We start from the raw sequence: 25560 nt of genomic DNA on the forward strand, positions 1-25560 counted from the left end.
GTCAGAGCCTAGCTCCCAGCCACCCCTGCAGACTCCTAGAGAATAACCCTTTGTACATGCACAACATTTTAGAGTGCACGAGGTGTTCTACACCCCAAATTCTACATTGATCCCATGTTCTGCTCCAGGCAATATAAGCGATCTGTCCAAGGGCACACCGCCGAGGCAGGTGACAGTTTCCCTGAGTCACAGCAGCCACTGCCTCCCCTCCTTACTTCACACCATGCCAGCCTCTCACACCAACCTCTCCAGCTATTCCTGTGGGTGGGCTGAGAACTCTGGCTTTTTAAACAATTGATACATAATATTTGCACAGATTTATTGGGGTACCTGTGATGTTTTGCTACATGCATAGAATGTGTAATGATCAAGTCAAGCTGTTTAGGGCATCCATCACCTTCAGGATTTCTCTTTTCTGTTTTTTCGTTTTTCGTTTTTTTGAGATGGAGTCTCGCTCTGTCTCTCAGGCTGGAGTGCAATGGTGCAGTCTCGGCTCACTGCAACCTCCGCCTCCCAGATTCAAGCAGTTCTCCTGCCTCAGTCTCCCAAGTAGTTGGGATTACAGGTGTCCTCCAGTACACCTGGCTAATCTTTGTAGTTTTCAGACAGCGCCCTGTTGGCCGGGCTGGTCTCAAACTCCTGATCTCAGGTGATTTGCCCACCTTGGCCTTCCAAAGTGCTGGGATTACAGGTGTGAGCCACTGAGCCTGGCCCAGTATTTTTCATTTCTATGTGTTGGGTACATTTCAAGTCCTCTCTTCTAGCTATTTTGAAATACACAATACATTGTTGTTAGCTGTAGTCACCCTACTCTGTTATCAAATACTAGAACTTACTCCTTCTATCTAACTGTATGTTTGCACCCATTAACCAACCTCCCTTCATCCCCCTCCCTGCTTCCCTGCCTCTAGTAGCCATCATTTGACTCTGTCTCCATGAGGTCAACCTTCTTAGCTCCCACGTATGAGAACATGTGCTGTTTGTCTCTCTGTGCTTGGCTTATGTTACTTGGTAAAATGACCTGCAGTTCCATCCATGTTGCTGTGGATGACAGGATTTTATTCTTTCTTATGGCTGAATAGTATTCCACTGGGTATATATACGATATGTTCTTTATCTGTTTATCCATTGATGGATACTTACGTTGATTCCATATCTCGGCTATTGTGAATGGTGTTACAATAAACATGGGACTGCAGGTATCCCTTTGATACACTGATTCCCATCCTTTGGATAAATATGGTGGTTCTAATTTTCGCTGGCTTTGAATAATAATGAGAACAACAAAGCGAGCACCCTCACTTGTGGACCACCTACTGTGCGCTGGCAGGCATGACCACACCCATTTCTTTCAACGGCCCCGTGCTTTAGCTATGAGTGTTCTCCTTCTATAAATGTGGAAACTGAGGCACAGAGAAGTCACTGTCCCAGAGTCACATGCAGCGTGTGTCATGGAGGAACCTGCATTGGTCCTGCCTGTGCCTCTGGCCACTCTGTGTGCCTTATCCTTGTCAGCCTCTCCCAGTGACCAGCCCATGGCCCAGCACACAGTAGGAGCTTGCCAGGCCCTGTCTAGGTAGCCAAGGAAACACCAGGAAGCCAAACTTTCCTGATGACCCTGCCAACTTCAAGGGCACCCAACAGGCTACAGAACCTGCCTCTCCCTGGGGTGGAGCCGAAGGGCCAGCGAGGGCAGGGCTGTGACATTTCTTATTACGGCCTCCGTCAATGGCCCTCCCTGTCCCTCTGTCTTTACGCATCTCCCCTCCTCTGCCTCATGCCCATGCCTGGGCTCTAAATGTCTCAAATTAGATTAATTGGGAGTTGGCAGGAGATGTGGTGGTGATGCCAACCGGTAAACAATCTCAGCCGTCAGCGCCTCGTCAGCTCGCAGCCCCAGAGGAGGACCCTTCTAGACACAAATTCTTATTAGACTTGTCAGATCTATTAAAATTCTTTTCACACTTCTGCGTTCTATCAGCCCCATCATTAGTACGGCCCTGGCCTCTGGGAACACCAGGGCCATATTAATCTGCCGTGTGTCCCATCTCTGGGCCCCTGCCCCCACCCCTCCAGAGACAAGGGAAGACAGACAGGTGGATGGACAATGGCCAGAGCAGGAAAAGGAGTGAAGGTGTCCCTGGGAAGATGAGAAGCTCATGGAGAGGAGGAGGAGGACTCTGGGGCCGAAGGGTTTGGCCCATGTGTATGCTCGCTCAATGCACACCTGAAGGTGGCTCTCCAGGGACCAGGTTGCAGGTGTGGCTGTGTACACATCGGTATGGGCTGCCGGGAGACCTTGGGCAAACAGCCTCTCTGGATCCCAGTTCCTCATCCGTCCAATGGGAATAACCACGTGCACTGCGTAGGGTGGCATGAAGATGAAATGCCAGACCCATAGTAGATGCTCAACAAATGGCCATTCCTCCTTCCTTTACACATGCACATTTTGTATATTTGTATCTTAAAGCTGTGTGTCTACACATTAGTGAACACTCACATATAAACCCCTCTCTCTGCGTGTGCATCTGTCCATATGCAGGTGCATGTGAAGCCGTGGACGTGAATCCACGCGTGGGTGGGCTCAGGTGTGTATCGCTGCTGAGTGGCCTCCACAAATCTGTGATTTGAAGTTAGGAGACTTTGGGTCCACCATTGCCATGCTGTGGGATTTTGGAGAAGCTACCTAGCCTCTCTGAGCCTCGGTTTTGCACCTGCAACCTGGGGACAAATAACTTAGAGAATGACATGAATGAGGAGCACGCATTTTGCCCAGTGCCCTGTGGGATGAACTTGGGCAGAGGACAGGCGTCAAGGGATGACAGGTGGACCTAGGCATACACGGGCACAGTCCAGGACATGGGACTGTTGCACACACGCCAGGGCATCCCAGCCACAGCTGGATTAAGTTGCCCAGGGATCTGGGGCAAGTGGTTAGTGGGAACACAATGTGTCTCAGGGCCTCCAAAATGCCAAAGGAGAGGGAGGTGGTGCAATGGAAACACTCTGAGATGGCTAAGTCTAATCTGTGGCCTCCATTTCACAGATGGGAAGACTGAGGCTCAGAGAGGCAAGTGTGTGGCTGGCCCACACTAATTGGTGGCAGAGGAGGGTACTTTTCCTCCAGTCCTTCCCTCTCAGCTCAGGCCTGGAGTCTCTGTGGGGTGAGGTGGAGTCTGTGCTGGGCTCCCTTTGGGGAGGGCTGGAGAATGTGGCCAAGAGGAGCTCTGAGCTATTCCTGGAGAAGCCAGGGCAGCAGGGGTGGAGCTGGAAGGGGAGTGAGAGGAGGAGAAGGGAGTGGAAGGAGAGGATGGAAAGGAGAAGAATGGAGTTGGGGGAGGTGGGCGAGGAGGAAGCTGCTGTGGCTGGCTTTGCCCAAGCAAGAGAACAAACCCTCCTTTCTCGCCTCCTAGGCCCCTTCCCTTTTGATCCCCTCCCCTGCCGCCCCCATGCTGACTTTGGGGTTAATTTTATTTCCGAATTGAGCAGGCGCCCCTGGAGCAGGGCACCGAGCTTAGGTGTGACTAACCCCCGCCCCAGGCCAGTGCTGCTGCTGCTGCTGAGGTCACTCTAAAATATTTATCAAGAGCATGTGTGCCCTGCTCCATGCCCAGGAACATGGACTGGGTCAGGAGGTCACCCTGGGACCCTCTGGAAATTCTCCCATGCACATGCGTGCACCCTGCTCTCAAATATACATGCAGACCCCCACGCACACATTCACACACACACAGTTATACATGGTATATGTCTACACCCAGATGTACATCCATACACATGTACACACAGTCACACCTATGACATACCCAAACATGCACTCATACGCTCACCCCTGTTTACACACTGCACACAGAGTATGTGTGTCCAAACACAGGTACTCCCAAACACACAATCACAGACACACTGAAGCATGTGTACGTGCCTCAGTGCATGGCTATACACATGCACAGTCACACATTTACACACTCATATGCATCTATACACACGCATACGTGTTCATGATACATATCTACAAATTGACACATGCATACCTATGCCAAACACGCAGGTACACATAAAGACACACTCAACCATATGTACAGACTTGAATGCACATTTAAACATGTTTGTTTAAGCAGACACATATGCTTACATATGTGTGTGTGCACATGTGTTCATACACACAAACAGATGTGCACATCACGTGTGCATAATATGCTCATTTATGTGCACGCATGTGAAGTCATATACACATATGCTCACACGTGCCCAATGACACATATGTGTATTCACGTATATGCAAATATGCATGCAGTAACACATGGGTGTTGAAATACTCAGATGCATCACATGCACACACATACGAATTGTAACATGTCTCAACATATGTACTCACAAACACCCATATACACATATGTACATACACATACGCAAACATGTACACACACAGGAAGGGTTGTGAACACAGCTGGGAGGTGGAGGCCAACACAGCTGGCCCTCATTTGGCAGTGGAGGCCAATGCCACATGAGGAGGAGTGGGTTGGGGGGGTGGGCAGGAAGCAGAGGTCAGAAAGGCTGGCCCAGGACTGGGCTGGGAGAGAGGATGCCCTCAGGGATGGGGCCTCACCCTCTTGCCACACGCCCTTCTGATTAGTTTGACACCAGCAGGTGAGGCCTTTGCAGGGAGGTGCGGCAGGAAGAGTGACTGGTGACCTCCAGTTCCCTGTCTCATCTGGGCCTGCCCCACTGCTGGCCTTGCCAGGTGGCGGAGGCTGTGTTCAGACCTGCGTTTTCCAGCCTTTGGTCTGAGGGTCCACGGTCCCTGCCTCAAGACAAGGCACAAAGGGGATAGCAGCTGGGATGGGTGCACGGGACCATTGCAGAGTTTGGAGTGGAGGAGAGAGCTGGAAACACAGCTTTCCCATGCCCTGTGGCAGAAAGGGCAGGGTCTCCCACTGAGCTGTCCAGCACGGTGGCCACCAGCAGCCCATGGCTACCAAGCACTTGAACTGCGGCTAGTGCAACCGGGAAACCGAATTTCAAATGTTGATTTCACTTGAACTAATTTAAAGTCAAAAACCAGTCTTCAATTGGGTTATTTAGTGGTTGGAAAACTTACAATGTGGAACACTTTGGGTGTGTAAGTCTATTTTCTCAATTGTAAACTATATGACATTTAAATACAGATCAAATATTTCTGTTGAAAACTCAGTGTCCGAATTAAAATGGGCTGTAAGTGTAAAACACACATAGGATGTCAAAGACATAACATGAAGAAGAGAATGTAAAATATCTCAATAATTATATATGAATTGCATTTTGAAATGATATTCTTTTGGATGTGCTGGGTTAAATACAATGTTAGCAAAAATAATTCCATTGTTTCTTCTCCTTAATTTTTTTTTTTTTTTTTTTTTTTGAGACAGTCTTGCTCTGTCACACAGCCTGGAGTACAGTGGCGTGATCTCGGCTCACTGCAACCTCCGCCACCTGGGTTCAGGTGATTCTTGTGCCTCACCTACTTGAGTGGCTGGGATTACAGGTACGTGCCACCATGCCTGGTTAATTTTTGTATTTTTAGTAGAGACAGAGTTTCACCATGTTGACCAGGCCGGTCTCGATCTCCTGGGCTCAAGTGATTCATTTGCCTCAGCCTTCCAAAGTGCTGGGATTACAGGCATGAGCCACCACTCCTGGTCTGTTTCTTCTTATGTTTTAAAATGTGGCCACTAGAAATGTTAAGTGTTGTGTTGTGTATTATATTTCTGTTGGAGCCATAGCAGGGGCTTAGCCAGGAGATGTCCTGGGTTTTGCTCAATTCAGTGTCATTTTAGGTGAACTGTTCTATCTTGCTGGACTTCAATTTTTCCATCTGTAAAATGGACAGTCCCCACCCTGACACCACCTTGTAGCTCTCCACAAACAAGCAGGAGGCCCTGGGGGTGGGAGAAGGAATGGGGACGGGGGATGCCCAGGGCACCAGGCACTCACTCTGGCCGTACTGGCCGTACTGATAGCTGGCCACGGGGTCCACGCTGTAGCCGGTGGTGCTGTAGGTGGGTGGGCAGTAGGCCTGGGAGGTGGGCAGGCTATCTCCCGGCTTGATGGAGTCGGCCCGCTGGCTGCAGCTGGCTGAGATGGAGGTGGCCGAGTCCAGGCCGCCATGCAGCGGGGAGATGGAGAAGTCAGCCTGTGGCTGCGGGGGCACTGCGCTGGGGTTGCTCAAGATGCTCATCACCTGTGGGGAAAAGGCCATTAGTGCCAGGCTCACCGGACAGACCCCAGAGACATGAGCACACTGGCACAATGCCAGGCTGGCCCTGGAATGCTCTTTGCTGGAGTTGTTCCCTTGAAATCTCTGTCGCTTCGAGGTCCTCAGTTTACCTGAATTGCGTGCCCTCATGCATGGGATGGCTGCTGGTCTTCGGTGTTTCTCTTGAAGGAGGGTCCTGACTCAGGGATCCTCCTTCCACTGAGAGCTCAGCAGGGCCTTACTCGCCTCTCTAGCTCCAGGGCCTGGCTCTAAGGGGCACTCTGGGCCTGTCTATTGAATGAATAAATGCGTGAATGAATGTGTGAATAAACGAACTGGCTAATGAGGCCTCTCCCATCAGTCAGCGAGTTCTCCAAGCTCAGAGAACTGTGCCTCCCCCATCAGACTGGGATGGCCCCATCTTCTAACACGAACGTTACAGCAGGACTCTGATCTGTCTGGGGTCACTGTGTGTGGCTTGCTCTGCCTGCCACTTTTCTGGACTCCGAGCTTCCTGTCCCTTCGACACCAAAGCCCACAGCCAATGCTTTCAAAGAGGCTTGCAGGCCCCTTCCTTTGATTCTACCAGCTCCTGAGGTCTGTGGCCATCCCCTCCTTCCCTGCCTGGCCGGGTTCCCCAAATAGGAACTCACTGTCAGTGCTGGTAACACAGACTACCAGGGGAAGCTCGTCTCTAGAAACTCAGCTTGGGGGACCTGGATGGAGGTCCAGGTGTTCACTTACTGGGATGTTCACTTATTTACTCCACAAACAGGCATGGATGGTGACTCTGGCTCCAGGCTGAGAGCTGAAGGCTCTGAGACTTCAGAGGAGAAACAGCCATGGTCCCTGCCGTCAGTGGCGGGAGAGGAGGAGAAAGGGTCTGGGTCGGGTGAGGGAAGCTACTAGCAAAGATCATAGAGACATGGCGTTGTGATCCAGGCATCGTATCTATCAAAGGACACAGAGGAGGGCGTCCAGTCATCCCTGGCAGTCCAGGAAACCTGGGGGAGGTGGAACCTGCTGTCCAGCTCTCCAGGAAAGGGGGTGGGAAAAGCAGTGCTTTCCCTGGGCGGGGCTGGGGGTGGCGCAGCAGGAGCTCCTGGAGAGTGAGAGGGCAGAGTGGACCAGTCAGTTCAGAGCAGAGAAGGGGAGAGGGCAGGAGGGAGAGGGCACCGTGTCCCAGTCAGTCCAGAGGAGGGCAGGGGAGAGGGCAGGAGGGAGAGGCAGGCCCTCACGAACCCGACCTGCAGGGCCCAGGCCTGATGACCTTCTGGTGATGCCACCCTTTATGGGAGGAAGACCCTGAGTATGAGTTGGGGATGGCTTTGCTGATAATCTGCCCAGCACCGAAATGGAGAACCATGTGGGAATCCCTGCTGGGCACAGAGTTGAGTTCCCTAACTCCCCGTCCAGGGTAAGAAAGCAGGCTGCGGGCATTCGAGCAGTGATCGTTTTGCCGACTAGACAACCGCTGAAGATTTTTACCTTTGCCTTTTTTACTAGCTTGTGCCACAGGCATTGAGGCCTGGCCACAGTCGAGGGCATTGATGGATTCTTCGGGCCAGGGACAGACACCGAACTCTTCTGTTTACCAGCTGTGTAACCTCAGGAGTACCTCTGAGCAGTTAACTCATTTGACCCTCCCAAGCCAAAACCCCACAGAGATGTGTGAGGCAAAGCTAGGATGCCCATTTCTCAGATGAAAAAACTGAGGCCTGCAAAGGGGGCGTGGCTTCCCTAGATCTCACAGCAGGCCCAGGGCTCAGTTCACCCGACCCTGGCTCACCTGCAAAATGTCAAGTTCAGCTCTCAAGAAAGAATGAGGTTGAGGCATCTGATTACTTTAGAGGGTCTCAATCCAAGGACCAGCAGTAGTTTGTCTCCTGGGCAGCTAATGGGGGGTGAGTGCGGTGGGGTTCCTTACTCTGGGGGAAGCTTAGGTCCTCTGAAATGTCTTGAGCAGAGCCTATGCCTGATTCTTTCCCCCATGCCCTCAGCCCTGGGGGGTCTCCCCTCCTCCACCTTTTCCCTCTGAGCCAGAGTTCAGACCTCAGAGCTCAGACTAGCTGGGGTTGTCAACTGTCTAGTCTTCATCTCCACGCAGCTGGGGAGATTTGGGTGGGACACAGGGGTGTGTCAACTTCATCAAGATGGTAAAGACACACTGGAATGGGTTTGCAAGAAGGAGAAAGTCTGCCCGGGAGGCAGGAGGCTGGGCTGGGGAGTGTCTGGAGTCCTTTGGACACTAGCACTACTTTGGGGGGGTTAGGTCTCCCTAGCTCGCTCTGTGTTCAATGTGCTTCTGAGGTCTTTGTCGTGGTCAGGTCAACAGTAGGGTGTTGGGGTAGGAGTATGTGAGGGTGTCTGACACTGCGGGGCTGTGTTTGTTGCTTTCTGTCTGTCAAGATGGGATCTCCTTAGCTTGAAGAGTGTCTAAGGGCTTGGGGATGAGAGCAAGGCCCCAGGGCAAACTCAGGAATCTAACTCTGCCCTGGGGTTCTCAGTCTAGACCTTTTCCTACCCATCTCCTTTCTGGCCCAACACAAACACGGACCCTGCTCCCCGCTCAAAGGAGGCCTGGACTCCAAGAATAGACTTAAGGGCTCAGAAAAAACACACAGGCTCCAGATCCCTTCTTTCAGGACAGTCATCGGGGGCTGGGAGACTCCTGGGAGGGTTTGTCAGCTCCCGTGAGATTCCAATTTGATTCTTCCCTCCTGCCCATTCCCAAGATGCCAAGTCCAGACGGAATGATGGGAGGGGAGGGGTGGGGGGATGGTTAGGAAGCGGATGAGGATGCTTTGAGACAGGCTGAGAGCTATGTGTAGACCCAGTATTCATCCTCTAAGACAGAGACCTACATAGAACTGCCGCCCAATCTGACAATATCACTCAAGAGTTATCAATGACTCCCCATTACCTCTCATCAAAAGCTCCTAGTGACCAGACCTCTAGCTGCCTGTCCCAACTCCTTTCACCCCTTTCTACCTTGCACTTTTGAATCCCAGCTATCCCAAACAATGTGTTATTTCTTGAAGATATCCTTCATTCATTCATGTATTCATCCAACAAGCATTTCGTAGAGTGCTACTATGTGCCAGTCTGGAGCTAGTGCTGGATTATTGAGTTCTTTGAGAGCAAGATAAACTGCGTTTTGTTCATCTCTGTAGCCCCAGTGCCTACGTGGTGCTTGCTACATATTCTGAGCTCAGAAAACCTCTGCTGAATTCATACCTATTCCTTTAAAAACATTTACTGAGCACCTATTATATACCAGACACCGAGCCAGGCACTGGGGACACAGCCATGAAAAATGCCAATCCCATGCCTTCCTGGTGGTGTCAGCCTAAGGAACGAAGTTGACAATAAACAAATGAACGAATAATATAATTTATGATACTGATAAATGCTATGAAGGAAAAATAAGGGGCTATGTGGGATAGTCAGGCAGGACCTCCCCAAAGATGTGATATCCAGCAAGACCAGAAAGAACAGCCCTGAGAAGACGAGACAGGGGAGCTTTCCAGGCAGAGAAATCAGCAAGTGCCAAGGCCCCGAGGTCCCTGGGGCTGAGCGGGCTGAACCACGAGATACACTCAGCAGGTTTGGGAAATAGCAAGAAGGTGAAGGTGGAGAGTGAAAATTCCAGGAGCTGCAAGGGCTCGTGCAGTCCTTTCTCAGAAGGGGCTTGGGTGGTGCCCGGTGGCTCAGGAGGCCTTGGACCCTGGGCCGTGAACAGACAGCTCACTTTCCCATAATGGGATTTGCTCAATGGGATTTGCCCTGGAACATCAAATCAAATCCACATCTGGGGAAGGTGTGAATGGAGGATGTGCTGCTGCGGCTGACTCTCTTCCAGAGTCCCTGGGGGTCTGTGGATCAAAGGGCTTCCATTTCATCCAACCCCCTGTCTCCAGGCAGGGCAGCGTCTAAGCTAAGGGGACAGGACCCAACTGGAGAGCGGTGGGAGGGGAGAACACTCACGGATGAAGACCACAGGGCCTGAGTCATGTATTGGTCAGTTCATGGACTCCTCAAGCAGATGGGGTATCATTACTCCCATTATGCAGATGGGGAAATTGAGACATGGGGAAGCAAAAGGACTCAGCCGCAACCACACAGCTGGTAAGTGGCAGGGCTGGGATTTGCACCCAGGCCTCCTGGGTCCCTAGCTGTGCTCTTTCCCTGCCACCAACTGTGCTGGAGAGCACACAAGGAGAGGTTTGGCAATCTCACTGCACAGAGCCCTATGGGCCTAAATGACCCTCGCTGGTCTCTGGCTTCCCGGGGACCTCTAGGGCTCCCCTCTTGGCCTGCAGAAGCAGGAAGCATTGGCCTACAGTTAGGAGCCCAGCTGAGGTCCGGAGCCTGCAAACTTTTCAACTTGAGGAAGTTCAGGTCTGATGCAGTAATCCACCCCCCTCAAGAATGCTAAGGCCTCTCCCCGGGTGGGTTTGACTTTTTTCCGGGTGACCTTGCTTTCACTAATGTATTACTTCTTGGTATGTTACCGTTACTAACTCAAAATCAATACCGACCTCCACATCTGTAAGGTTTTATCTGAAGGCAAATCCCAGGGCTGTCCGTCAGCCTGACAGACAGCCGTCCCTTCCTCTCCCTTCCTCCTCCATTTCCCCCAACCTGCCATGGCCCCTACCCCGCCCCCAACCCCTTCCTCTCCCTCTGCTCCAAATCAGTCCCAGCCTCGACCAGACTAAATCAATGAGGCCAGCCTCACCCTCCCTTCCGCCCGCTGGGGAGAGGCTTGCTGGTTTGGGGGTGGGGGCCCCCCTTCCGCAGCCTCTGCTTACCTCCCTCTCCCCCGGGACGTGCCGGCCCGTTCCCCTACTTTAAAAGAAGGGGATGGGGAAAATGTAATTAATTCCCTCCGTTCCTGAGCTGGCCCCGAGGGCCTGGGACTGAGGAGGCTGAGCTGCGAGATCTGCACCCTCTGTGATAACCGAACGTGGCTTTGGGAGTGCGGCTGCAATTAGAAGGGGCGATCGTCATCACTGGGGCTCCGTGGCAGGGTTTGTGGTGGGTGGGTGGGGGCCGCAGCAGGGTGCAGACGGAGAGGGAGGCACAGGGCCCACAGACTGAAGGTCAGGATAGGGGTGGGGGTCAGGAATCAGGTCAAAGCTGCAGGGACCAGCGGCAGGTCACAGAGCCCCACCTCTGCACTGAGAGGGACCCTGAGGCTCTAAGAGTGACAACAGTTTCCCCGAGGGCACTGGGCCTGGGCCAGTCAGTGCTCAGAAGGGCTTTCCTGCAGCATGGGGGCCAGAATATCTGCCCTGACTAGCTGTGACCCTGGGCAATTTCTTTAACCTTCTGTGCCTCAGTTTTCTCATCTATAAAATGGGTATGATGATAATCGTAGCTACCTAGAGAGTTATTTTAAGGATTCAGTGAGTAAATGTACACTGGATGTGCCATACCTGCTGCATTGTTAGTTCCCAGTAAATATCAGCTGTCCTCCTCCCCTTCCTTTTTCACCTCCCTGACATCTCTTCTGCCCGGATTAGAAGGGAAGAGGCAGGCGGCTCAGGGACCTCGCCTGAGATGGAAATGAGCACTTGGAAGCGGACTCTGGGAACACTTCTCAGTCAGGGCCATGCAGTTTTTCATCTTTTTCTGCCACGGGGGCCACCACCCAATGGGTGCTTTCTGAATGAATCATCGCTCTGCCCCCTTAGAACTGTTCCATCCCCACGCAGAAGCTGGGGCCTGCACACTGGAAAGGGAGCCAGGAGTGTGTGGCTTTGACCAGTTGCACCCCACTCTGGCCTGAATGTGCTCCCCTGTAGAAAGAAGGAACCATCGAAGTACAAATCCTTGGAGTCTCCCAGTCTCAGCTGAGCAAGGCCTAGAATCTGCACAAATCCACAACACACACACTGCACAGGGCAGCCCACACCACACTCTGCAGAACACACACCTGAATCCAGGGCGATGAGTTCACTGAAAACATCTCTGGTCCCGATCGTCTCGTCAAGCAGCCTTTCATCAGAGCCCCAGTTAACCACCAGGATAGTGTTTCCCATCTGCACGCCCACTTCCTCAAACTCATCCCACACACTTACACACACACACACTTGCACGTAAATACACCCAAATATGCACATGAAACGTGGGAGGCAACTTGGAGTTTGCTGCATGTTCACAGATGCGGAAACTGAGGCTCAAAGAGGGGGAGTGACTTGGCACCCCAGGGATTACTGCCACTCCCTCCTGCCCCCAGTCTTGGGTGTGGTTCCAAAAGGATCTGCTGGCTTGACCCACAGAGCACTTTTATCTCCAAGCCTCAGGTCCACCTCCAGCCCTGGCTCACCATTTTGACTTCCACAAGAGGTGAGAAAAGGAGATATTTTCAGAGCCATCCGTTCCTGTTGTCAGAACACAGCTTGCCAGGAGTAGAAGGCACTGTTTGTCTGAATTGCATGGAAGTGTCTCTATGGACCAAGAACTGTCCCCAGACTGGGAGATGACCTGGGGCAGCCCAGCTCACAACTTGCCTTGGTTCCTAAGGGTCTGGGGCCTGGAATCCACCTCTGCCTCCAAGCAGATCCTGTCAGAGCAGGCTGAGGACTGGGCAAGAGGGACGGGCGGGCAGCTCCCCTGGGTCTGTCTGCTCCATCACTGGTTCTCCATCTTGACTGTCTACTGCAATCCCTGGGGAGTCTGGGGGGTCAGGAGTTTTTTTGTTTTGTTTTGTTTTGTTTTTTTGAGACGGAGTTTCACTCTTGCTGCCCAGGCTGGAGTGCAGTGGCGCAATCTTGGCTCACCGAAACCTCCACCTCCCAGGATTCTCCTGGCTCAGCCCCCCCCGAGTAGCTGGGATTACAGGCATGCGTCACCACGCCTGGCTAATTTTTTTCTTTTAGTAGAGATGGGGTTTCTCCATGTTGGTCAGGCTGGTCTCGAACTCCTGACCTCAGGTGATCCGGCTGCCTTGGCCTCCCACAGTGCTGGGATTACAGGCGTGAGCCACAGCGCCTGGCCAGGTCGGGAGTTTTTTAAGCTCCTGGGTGATTCTAATGAGCAGCCAAGTTTGGGAGCCACTAGTCTCAAGACATCACTGTGAATTGCTACACACACGTAATACCATGACACATCTATATTCATACAGGCGAAGATATGGGATGCACACAAAACACACCCAGATACCCATGCAGGAAGACACACACATTACAGATGTGCCAACACACACCCAGACACCCATGCAGGAAGACACACACATTACAGATGCACCAACAGGAACACGCAGAGAATGACATCCATGAAAACCCACACACACACGCCCCGCTGGCCACAGATCCACCGGCCTCCCCAACACACACACACAGAGGTACACAGACCACACACTGCCACGCGACAACTCCGCCTTTGCCAGCTCACTCACACAAACCTGTGTGCCCCTTCACCCTCCTCCAGCCCCCAGGGGACACCCAGACACACGCATGCCCCTGCTGGTGGCCGCCTGTCCCCAGCCCCACACTGAGATTAGTGCAAGCTAGAAATCACCTACCCAGGCAGCTGCTCACCCTCGCTCCCTCTCCTCTCAATTCTCCACTAAGAGGATCTGGACCCTCCCTCTCCTTCCCCCCTGTGGACAGCGGTAATGGGCTTCGGGCGCTGACTTGGAGCTTCCAAACAAGATTTCCTGCAGGTCTCCCTGTCCCCCTGCTTATGGCCTCCACACCCCACCCCTTCCACTACCAGCATCCCACACCGAAGCCCTGCACCTGCTGTGTGGGCAAGAGGCTCCCCTTCCCTGCCCCAGCCCAGCCCCCTGACTCCTGGTTCCCTCTCATTTTCACCCTCGAAGCCTTCCACGAACGCTTTTCTAAGCCTGGCTGATGGCATTCTCTTGCACAAGCACAGCACTTTACAGTTTGTGAAGTATTTCCCTTTAAGCCTCATAACGACTCTAGGAAGCACTGTTACTCCCTTTTTCAGATGAGAAGACTGAGGCTTAGCAGCTCACCCAGAATCCCCTGGGGGATGAGTGGCAGGATCGGGGCAAGGACCCTTGACTCTTGACTTCTGGTCTGATGCTAAAAGGCGATCGCCTTGTGCCTGGCTGTGGCCTTCATTTACCATAGGTGGCTTAGGGTCATTTATTAACTGAGTGTTAACTCAGTGTGTGTGTGTTTGTGTGTATGTGCCTGTGTGAGACAGAGAGGGAGAGAGAGTGTGTGCATGTGTGAGTACTGTGTGTGCATGTGTGAGTACTGTGTGTTCATGCATGCCTGTGCACATGGAAGTACTGCGTGTGTGTTGTATGGATGCTTCTAAGTCCTTGTGTGATGTGTGAGCATTGTGTCTTTGCATGTGCCTGTGTGTTATACGTGCATGGGAGTATTGTACGTGCATGTGTAGAATTTTTGTGTGCATGTGCAAGTACTTGTGTGTGTATGTGTGAATTTTGTATGTGTGCTTGTGTGAGTATTGTGTGCATGAGCATTGTGTGTGCGTAATTATATGTGCACACAGTAGCTACTACTGTGTGTGCATGTGTGAGTGTTGCCTGCACGTGTGTGTGCATGTGAGCATTGCACATGTATGGGGCACAGATCCTGTGTGCCCCAACCCAGAGTACAGGCTGAAGCTTGGGGACCTTGGAAGCTCAGAGGCTACATGGTGAACACCAGGTCATGGCCATCTCTGACCAGGGTAGGGGCTACCCACTCACAACCCTGTTGCGGTCTCTCCTCCTCCCACGTGCAGTTTGATACACAGACTTGGAAAGACTCATGAGGCCGGCTCTGTCTGAGTGAAGAGGAAAGCACAGGGGGTAATTTGTGAAACTGCAGCGGAAGACAGCCAACTGAGACTTTGGTAAGAATCTTCTACTGTGTGAGGGAGAGACCCTGGGAGGTGCAGCCAAAAGAGGCTGTGAGGTTCCTGTGTTCAAGCCTTACCCCATGGAAACTTTCAGTCTCACTAAGGCCCAACCATCTGCCTGGGAACAGACCGAGCCTCACCCTGTTTGTTGTTTTCTTGTGGCCATGATGTGCCTGGATTTGGCAGGAGCTGCCTGGGGACAGACTTGGCATCTTATTCCCAGTGCTTGGGACACAGAAGGCACCCAACAAACATTTGCTAAGTGAGGAAATTCATGAATGAAGAAACAAATTTATCTTTTTATCCTGAGCACAGGGTCTAGCACAGAGTTGGTTGAAGGAAAAGAATAAATTGAGGGGTCATATGGCAAACATCCACCAACCCAGTGGGTTTCTAAGAGCCCCCTCCCCATCCCAGGGGTCCTTGGAGGCTTTTAGTTAAGGACTGTCTAGAGGTGAGGTGGGAGTGGAGGGAGGAACAGAATAGCTTTTCACTCATTGTCCAAGAAGTCAAAGACACACACACACACACACACACAAATGCAAACACACACATGCTCTTCCAATGTCTGTTTTATAAGATGTCTAGAGGTCAGGTGGGGGTGGAGGGAGGAACAGAATGGCTTTACACTCATTGTCCAAGAAGTCAAAGACGCACACACACACACACACACAGACACACACTTTTCCAATGTCCGTTTTACAAGATGTCAATCTCCAAATATCTGGAAACATCTAGAAATATCTGGAAACACCAGATGAAGGCTTTGCCCCTCATTCAGGGCAGATCCTTGGGTCGGCCTGAGTCTGAAGGTGCCCATGCCAGGATGGGTCCAAGGGCTCAGGGTCCCTGGTGGGCACTGGCGCTAAAAGGGTGTAGTGAGATTCAGAAACCATCTCTGATGGCTCGATAAATGGCGGACGAGGGATTAGAGCGACTCTGCTCGGAGCGGCGGGGCTGGGGGGGAAGGGGCCGATCGCCGGCAAAGATATGACTATTTAAAGATAATGATTGCATAAATTTAATTAGCACACTTTCACGCGGCAAATGGCCGTTTTGTAATTAATGTATCTGGCCTTACTAAGCATGAAAGATCCCATCTCCTCCCCCTCCCTTTCCTGCTTCCCCTCCTCTGCAGTCCTAATGAAAGACAGAGAGCAAGTGACAGAAACAGTTTGTCAGCGGCTCCAGGTGTCAGGGGCCTAATTGGCCGAGCTGAGGGGAGGAGGGGCAGGCAGGAGGAAGGAGAGGGGAGGGAGGAGGGCCTCCTTGACTCTGGTCCCCCGCCCAGGTTGGAAAAGGAGGAGGTCTGGGCTCTCAGGCCCCCTGGCGTGGCGGAGTTGGGGCGGGGTGGGGGGGGCGTCTCCACCTCAGTAATTGGTGGAGACGAGGATGCAGATTGGCTGTGGCAGGGACTGAGCAGTGGCAGGGAGGCCTCGTTAGTACCTGGGCAGACAAGCTGGCACATATCACAATGTGTTAAGGACTCAGGGCCATGATAGCTCAGGCCCAGCTTGCCCCCTCCCAGGAACAAAATCCCTTCAGTGGAATGAACAAATAAGCCTCAGTTTCCCCATTTGTAAAATGGCCCCTGGTTATAGAGAGGCTCATGTGGAAAAAGGATCATAGCCTTAAGCACCTACTATGTGCATCACCTACTAAGTGCAGGTAGGCCGCCAGCCCCTCCTCCCCACATCAGGTCGAAGACGTACATTTTCACCTCTCTGAAATCAGGATGCGTAGTGCCTTCATCACTGCCTCGCTGTGGCTATGTGGCTGCGTAGCTGTGTGGAAAGCTTTTGTTCCCACCTTCTGATAGGATCAAGGAAGGGCCAGCATCAGATGTCTTAGATTCAATGAAATATGAAATGTAATGAAAAATGGCTGTTCCATTTTCAAGATCAGGAAACGGAGGCTCTAGAAAGCTAAATAATTTGCCCCAGTCTCCACAATTAGTAAGCACTGGGGTTTGAACTTGAACTCAAAAGTTGTAAACAGAAAGTCGATTCTCTTCCCAGTGTCCACCCAGGGGCCTTGCTGCAGGGCCAGCTCAGTACCTCTTCCTACCCTCATGGTAACGTCCTCTGAAGGATAACTAAGGTGTTTGACTGGCTTCATGGGACAGTCTGTAGTTAAGTGGGTGCACCTGTCAATTGCAGTGCTGTCCCTCAAAGTCAGGGATTGGTTTCTTGGGTGACCTGGTAATGGAGCATACAGAGAGGGTTTGAGCTACCATGCCCGCACCATGCCATGGCCATGTTGGAGCTCTGCTGATGGTGGCTGTGTACATCTCACCTCTCTGACCATGACCCTCCACTGCCTTCACCAGCTGCCTCTGCAGCCCGCTGCCAGCCTTAGCCACTGGCCTGTCCCCCAGCGAGCTTGGCCCTGCCCGGTCTTCTCTGTGGAAGGCAGAGCAGGGAGGCCTTGAGCCAGCCTCGGCTGGTGGAGTGGGGCCCAGTCAGCCCTCTCCCAGACCAAATTCAATTTCGAAGCTTAATGAGTTTGCAGAGAAGCCGGGTGAGCCCGCTGACGCCACTCCTTGCCGGCTGGGTGGTTCCCGGCCTGGCCACCGAGCGCGCAGCGGCCTGAGCCGGGAGAACCCTGGGCCCCATCGAGAGTGGCGGGGGCACTGAGCGAGTGAAAAATGTCAGAGCAAATTGCTCTTGACAGCGTTAATATCTGCACCTCATAGCAATAATTACATGTAAATAAATAGCAAAATCACACTCAGCTGGAGGCAGCTTGGGGAGGACAGACGCTGCTAAGGACCAGCTGGGGACCCGAATGCTTTGCTCCGCTCTTTTTCTTCCTTCTTAGAGTCTCTGCTCCCTCTCTCCCCTTCAATCAGGCTCTTGCTGCAACATAGAGCAAGGACCTCAAGATCCTGGCTGTGCATATGAAAAATGGAAGGGAAAAAGAAAGCATTTTGGTCCCCCACCCTCTACGGGTGCAGTGAAACCTGCCAGTCTTTCTCTTTTCTATCCCTGTGCATCTTATTCTATGTCCAAGTCTCTGCTGAGAGATGTCTGAAATCCACATCTCTGCCCAACCTCTGTCCTGGACACGTTTGTGGCTATCTCCTGGTCTTCACTTACAAAGAGCTATACCTCTGACCCAGGTCCTCCTCCTGCATTCCCTGTTTCTGTCTACGATGCCTCACCTTCTTGGTCACTCAGACTTCAGACATCCCAGTCATCTTTGATTCCCCTCTCAGTGCCCATATTCAGTTGTCCATCATGTGCCATGCAAAGTCACAAGCTGAACATGGCGCAACTTCCTGGAGAGGAGTCAACTTGACATGATGCCAGTTTATTCCATTATTATGACCCAACTTACATGGCTCCGCAGTGGCAAAGAATGCACCTCAAAGAGAATACGTGAAACTCTATGTGACACCCCACCTCCAGGGCCTCAGGGGGAACATACTCAACTATTATCCCGGGTGTTTGAAGAGAAGTTTGAGAAGCCCTGTGAGCACCAGATGGCCATTCCTTAGAGAGCATCAAGGCTAAGGAAGCAGCTGGAAGCATTCTAGGGTTTCCTACCAGATTCACCTCTCGCTGCCACGTTTGGGGGCCCATTCATTTGTTGTCTTGGTTTTGTCCAACTGGACTATGAAGCCTGCAAGAGCAGAAACCATGTCTTATCAGTGCCTGCATTTACAGTTCTTAGCAAAAGGCCCTTGGAGGGGTTTGAGGGAGGAAGAAAGGAGACAAAAAAAAAAAAGGAGGTGAAGGGTAAGAAGGAAAGGAAAGGTGGACAAAGACAGAAGATGCAAAGGAAAAAGGTGCAGCCCAGGAAGGTGACACAACTCAAAATGAGCCCCGGCATACCTATTTACCCAGGTCTGATTTGGAGTTTCCCTCTCCCCTTCCCAGATGGACCCAGGAGCTCTTTCGGCAGAGATCCAGCCTCCCTCCTGCTCCCTGCTTGCACTGTAGAAAGTTCCCACGAGTTAGGGCTTCCGGGGCCCTGGGAGAAGGAACACAGACAGCCCTTCCAGCTACTTCGTCGACGCCCTGCTGCCTCACCCACACAGGGCAGGGAACGCAGGCTCCATTCTTTGCAAAACAAATATCTTCTCCGGAGCAGCCCCCGCATCCCACACCTTCTTGTTTAGCTCACCGACTAATCCACTTATCGAGGATAAAGCGCTTGTGAATCCCCATTTGATAAAGGCAGCTACGAAATTAGCAAAAACGTGCCCACGGCATCCACGTACCAAACAAACAAGAGGCTGGGGACAGTGGTGGAGAGATGTTGTCTCAGTTCAGTCCCCGGGCCCTAAGAGATGCGGGAGGAGATAGTGGCTTTTTCGCTGGTGATGCAGGCTGGGGAGGCGATGCCGCGGGTTATACGGGGAAGGGGTTGGGCAAATGGAGTCCCCGCCTTATCCTATACTGCATGCACCCCAACTCCAACCAGGGCCCCCTGCTCTGATTACGACCCCACTCCATGACCCTGGTGCTGACCACACTTCCAAGGTCAGCCATCTATAACCCTAAGCTAATATTTCTTTAACGCTGTCCCCACGTCAGGTAGTATTCTAAGCATTTCAGTGAGTTAACCCAGTTACTCCTCACAATAGCCCTGGGAGGCAGGCCCAACCCTGTGTCATCCACATTTGATAGATGAGCAAATGGAGGCACAGAGAGGTCAAGTCACTTGCCCAAGATTACACAGCTGGTAACCATTGCCACCAACTTAGATAATAGTCTCCAATTTAACACGACCAATTCTAACTCCAACCTTGATCCCTATCTCTGACAGCAGTCCCCCAAACCATGCCAACACCCCTAATCATGACTCTCCTTTGAAGTAACCATGGTCTGCTTCTCTGCCACTCTGCACAGGGCCTTCAAGTTGCTGAAGGCTGTGTTTCCAGACGTGGTCCGACAACTGCCAGGTTCTCCTACCTGCATCACTGACAGAGCAGAAATGGTTCTTTTTACCCCCACATCCACCATTAGCAGCTCTGGTATCAAGACTGTGTGGGGCTCCTCAGAGGCCCCCAGCAGCCTCTCTGCTTTGCCCCCGGGAGCTACGGGCTCTCTGCTGGCATGGCCTCCTGAGCACAGCAGCAGGACTACTGCCACCTTCAGAGAGCCAGGGAAACTGAGGCTTAGAGGGAAACTCAGCCACGGCCATGTGGCTCATCTGAGAGTGTCTTTGAGGAAGGGTCTGCTCTCTGCTGCTGGTGGCTACAGGGGGTCCAGGGAGAGGGAGGAACAGGAACGGATTCTGGAAGCTCAGTCCCTGCACTGCCCACCCACCGCCACCTCTGGCTTGGGGAGGAGGGGCTGGTCCCAGGCCTTGGAGGTGGGGACATTAATCACAGGGTAGCACCTGTCAGGGTGGCATCTGGAACTAAAGGAAAACACTTGGCAAAAGGGCAGGACTTCTCACCCTGGGCTCTGAGGGCTCTGAGACCCACCACCGCCACACTGGGAGGCCAGGGCATCTGGGGTTCAGGCCTGGGCAGCCCGCATGCATGGGAAAAGGTCCTCGCCATGGACACCTGGACTGGGAATGGGAGAAGAGGCTGGAGGGAGTGTGGAGAGACGCTGGCTCTGGCAGGTCACTAGGCTGGGAGAGAAAGGGACCTGCTTGCTGCTGCTGCTCGCATGGATCGACATGGGGGAGCAGGTGGTGGGCCTGGAATTCAAATTCGGGTTCCTCTGATGGCAGAGCTGTCTGTGTCCCTCTCCTGCGATCCCTCAAGCCCTCTCACTGCACCTTCCTCCCTCCAGTTCTGGGGTCCCCCCTCCATCATCCCTGGCCTTCTTGATTCATCCCTCTCCCTGTGTCTCTTCCTCTCCCGGCCCCGCCCCTGTATATGCCCCCGCCTCCGCATTGCTCTGTCCCAGGTTTTCCTGCTCCTGTTTCTGTCTCTTGGTCTCTGGGTGTCTCTCTACCTCTCTCTCTCTCTCTCCCCGCAACCTCCACCCCTATACATCCCTCCCTTTCCACGATGCTTCAGTGGATCTGTCCGCACCCACCTCCCCTCTCTCCATGGGTCCATCCGCACCCACCTCCCTTCTCTCCATCAGCACCTCATGCCCTGGCTCTCTCTGGGTCTGTCTGTCTCTCTGACCACTTCCTTGCCCACTGCATACCTCCCTGCTAGAGTCACCTGCCAAATCAGCCCAGGAGCTTGATGTGCCCAGGGTTGAGCTGTCATGCCAGGGTGCCAGGCCCATACCCTGGTCTAGCTGGGTGTTGGCTGAGTACAGAACCGCAGCCACCTCCCTTGCTCTCCTGCCTCTTCCTCTGGGCCTCGGAAGGATTTGGGGTTCCCTCCCAGGCCCCTTCCTTCCTCTGTCCTCTGCTGTTCAGGGTGGCCCACTTTGAGTCATTGCAGGGAGTTTATGGAACATCTGACAGCTGGGAGGAGGGGAAGGCATGAGAAGTCATCCTCTAGAGCTTCTCAAACATCCACAGGCACGTAGAGCCTCGGAGGGACCTCGTTAAAGTGCAGAACAGACTTGGAGTAGCAAGGGTCTGCTCCAGACCCTGCCTGTTCTGGCAGCCCAGCTTGGAGGAGAGAATTGAGTATCTGGATAAACCAGGAGTTTTGGTTTCAACATTGTCCCTTGCTGCTGACCATGGAGTTCACCTCTCTGAATCTGCAAAATGGGTACAATGATTCCAAGCCCTTAGGGCTCAGGGAGGACCAAATAGCTAATAGGAGTAGAGGCGCCTTTGCCAACGGCCAAACCAATGTGGTGTGGCATGACTGTTACTGAGATCAGTAACCATGCCGGGATGCCAACTCCACTTCTTTGGGGGTTAAAGCAGAGTATGACTCCAGTTGGGACAGTTGTTTCACCCCAGAGACCTAGACAAGGAGAATGAGGTTGGCTGGGGTTGGAGCCACAACCCAGGGGGCTCAGGGAAGGATGCTGTGGAGTTCCAGGGCCAGAGGAGGGCATTATCTATGCCCAAGAAGGGAAGGGAGCCCCTTGCGGGGGAGGCTCTGGAACTTCTGCCCCTGGGCATCATGTCTCAATTTCAGCCTGGACGTGTCCCCTTTGTGATAAGACATTTGCCAGGACTCTCACGGGACCTTAATCCTCCGATGCCGCTGGTCAGAGACTCCTGGGCTGATGAGAGGGTCACATTCATTTGGCCTCAGGCCAGTTCCACTGGCAGTCCCCAGGGCCTGGGGGCTGGGTTCTGAGAGTACACACTGTCTTCTGTCCTCCAAAGCCCCAGTCCTCACGCAGCAGGATGGAGGGACAGGAGTGGGACAGGAGTAGGGCAGGGGCGGATCTCCCTCAAAAGCCCTACCCAGGTCTCCTGTCTCCTCATCCAGGACTCATTCACCCATACGGGTTGCCTCTTTTGGATGCTTGAAAAGATTCCCCAGGGCTCTGTGTCAAAGCAGAAGTCACCTAAGCCACTGGGAGCAGAGGCACGGATGACCGCACATGCTGCAAATCAACCTCTTGCAATAAGGCCATTGCTGCACCCACTGTGCCCTCAGAAAGCCCTGCTAACTCCTGAGTCTTTTTGGACGGTGAAAGTGTGCAGGAGCATTGTGAGTCTCTCTATTTGCAAAATGAGACAGCCAGTTAACTCTTTCTAGGTGTCTTCTAGCTCTGAGGTTGCTGGGGAGGGGGATCTCAGTTCATTTCAAGCAGACACTCCCTCCAACTTGTTTTCTAAATAAAAGAAAGGTCAGCTGAGCGTGGTGGCTTATGCCTGTAATCCCAGCACTTTGGGAGCCTGAGGCGGGAGGATCAGGAGCTCGAGACCAGCCTGGCCAACATGGTAAAACCCCGTCTCTACTAAAAATGCAAACATTAGCCGGGCGTGGTGGCACATGCCTGTAATCCCAGCTACTCGGGAGGCTGAGGCAGGAGAATCGCTTGAACCTGAGAGGCGGAGGTTGCAGTGAGCCGACATCAAGCCACTGCACTCCAACGTGGGCAATAGAGCCAGACTCCGTCTCAAAAAAAAGAAAGGAAGGAAGGAAGGAAGGAAGGAAGGAAGGAAGGAAGGAAGGAAGGAAGGAAGGAAGGAAGGAAAGAAGGAAGGGTCAAGGCGTGGATACCACTGGGGTGCATGGGGACCCTCAGGTGCACTGAGGTTAGGGAGGCCTTTGACAGATCCCCATGTGAGGTTGACAAGGTGGAAGCTCCCTAATCCATGCTTTGGATGTGCTAGGCTTGGGACTGGCTGCCTTGTACTGTACCTTTTTTAAAAATACAAATTTCCCCAGTCCCACCATGGAGCAACAATAACAGCCTCTCAGGGTGGAGTCTGCGAATTAAGATTTTTAACAGGTCTCCCAGATAATTTTGAGGCTCGGGTTTAGGAACCACTGACTCTAGCTCAATCGCCCCACCCTGCAAGGACTCACCCTCCAACCATTTTGGCAGGTATGGCCTGGATTCTGCTTGCACTCTGAGCAGAGACGGGACTCTCCCTGCTTTCCAAAGTCACCCCTTCCATCCCTGGCCAGTTCTGAGTGAACTCAGTTCAGCTGAATTCTGCCTCCACAGGACATGTGCCTCCAACCATCATCCCAAACATGCTGGCTCTCCTGTCCCTGACACCCCCATGGAGGTTCAGGTGGGATCATGATGGCTCCCTTTTGGCCTCACTTTACATAATCTCAACTCCTGTTCCTCTGGAATCTCCACAATGTCGAAACATAGCTTGCCAAGGAGGGTGGTCAGATAGCAGAGCTGGGGCTCTAAGTGGTCTGTCCAGTGAGTCGGGCCAGCTGGCCCTCAAGACGGTATTTCCCTCACTCCAAGGGGGCTGCAGACCCTTCCCAGGCCTCTCTCCTCTTTGGAGGCTTCTGGCTCACCATTTGTCTGCTTGCTTGTCTGTGGGTGGACTAACCGGAAGGTTCTTGAGGGCAGAGGCCAGGTTTAGCTCACCTGGCATCCTCTGTGCACAGAATGGGGCACAGAATAGACCCTCAGGAGAGCCCAGGGCATTCAAGCAGCTGTTAATTGGGCACCTACTCCGTGCCAGGCTTTGTGCTGGGGACACAGGCCAAGAGCCTAGGGTCCTTGCATTAGAGGGAGAGAGCGGTATCCAAAAAGTCAGAAACCAGAGGCAAAGCTGCTACCCAGGGGAATACAAGGGACATGGGAGGGGGCCTGGCCACCAGAGCCAGGTCAGGGCAAACTTCTGGAGGAAACGACCTTTGAACTGAGACCAGAGAGATGAGCAGGGCTGGCTAAGCGAGGAGAGCGGGGGCGAGAAGGTTCTAGGTGGAGGGAAGGGCAAGTGCATTGGTGGAGAAGGCCCTAATGAACGGATGGGGAACGGGGAGCTCCTGTGGGAGCCTCTCAGCCTTTTTCTCCAGCAGGTAGCAAGGGTCTTGCTTACCGGCTGCCCGTCCCTTCGCCGCCTGCCCCGTCCCGAAACGGCCGAGACCCCGCGACCAAGACTGGACGAGCAAGCGGCGGCTCTGCAGTCTCGGGGGCGGCCAGGCGAGCGGCTGCTCCGGATCCCAGGCCCGGGCAGCGGGAATTAAGCAGGCCGCCGAGCCCGAGGGCGTCCTTATCTCGGGGAGACAGTTGTTGGGAATCACTTTGACTGAGTGGTTTTGTCTCCCCGCATTTTCCACTGTCAGGCGGCCTCGGGCCATGGATCAAAGGCGCGGCGGCGGCGGCGGAGCGCGGGGAGGGGCGGCCGCGCGGATCCTCCCGACCCGATCCCCCCTCCACGCCGCCGCCCCAACCCCCGCCCCGGACCCGGGTCCACCCGGCCTCGGGAGCCCCCGCCCGGCCCCTGCCTCGGAACCCACCAGCAGCGGAGGAATTCGGAAAGGGGACACGGGGCGGAGGAGACGGCAAGGGGGGCGCGCAGGGGCTGAAGATGGAGGGGGAAGAGGTGTTTGTTGGGTGCGGAATGAGAGAGGAGAGGAGAATGAGAGAGATTAGGGGGAAGAGAACGGGTGGAGGCGAGGTTGGTTACGGGAGGAGACAGGGCGAGAGGGAAATGAGGGTCTGAGAGAAGGGGGTGTGTGGAGAGAGGACTCAGGCTGGAGGTATTCTCAGGGTTATGACGCGGACAGGGAGACAGTGAGCAAGGGGGTGGTGCACAAGGGGTGAAGGGAAATGGGGCGCGAAGGGAGAAAAGAGAAAATGGGGAAAGGAGAGAAATAGGAAGCAGAGAGTGTGTGAAGAAAAAAAAAAAAAACACCAAAAAACAAAACAGACGTGGATTTCCCATCAGCTGAACCCAAGAGAAAGTTCTGGGCTGGGAGGGGACAGGGAGGCAAGAAAGTCTGAGGGAGAAAGTGGAAGGCAGGCCTGGCTGGGCTAAGGGGTGGGAGAGGCTGTCGACCCTCATAAGAAAGTGCAGGCCCTTATCACTCAGAAGGCAACAGAGCCACAGAGTGGGGGAGTGACAGGGCTGAGGTGCACAGGCATTAGGGCGCACTCAGGACCATCCTTCCAAAGGCCTCCAGCAATGTTCTGGGGGACCCGACCCAGATCTCTGATGTTCTC

At 53.3% G+C, this 25560-nt stretch overlaps 1 protein-coding gene across 6 annotated transcripts in view; it reads right to left on the reverse strand.

The window, feature by feature from the left end:
- The window catches only part of PAX7 (paired box 7), a 118857-nt gene that overhangs the window by 6931 nt on the left and 86366 nt on the right, over positions 1-25560 (reverse strand). For 4 of the 6 annotated variants that reach the window (XM_007980289.3, XM_007980287.3, XM_007980288.3 and 1 more), the window contains exon 8: positions 5971-6217. In XM_007980289.3, coding sequence (XP_007978480.2) covers positions 5971-6217 — 247 coding nt within the window. Of the gene's footprint in view, positions 1-5419; positions 6218-25560 lie in introns of those variants that run through there. The other 2 variants (XM_007980285.3, XM_007980286.3) reach the window with 2 other exon arrangements.

Source organism: Chlorocebus sabaeus, chromosome 20, assembly GCF_047675955.1.
Source record: "Chlorocebus sabaeus isolate Y175 chromosome 20, mChlSab1.0.hap1, whole genome shotgun sequence".
NCBI lineage: Eukaryota > Metazoa > Chordata > Mammalia > Primates > Cercopithecidae > Chlorocebus > Chlorocebus sabaeus.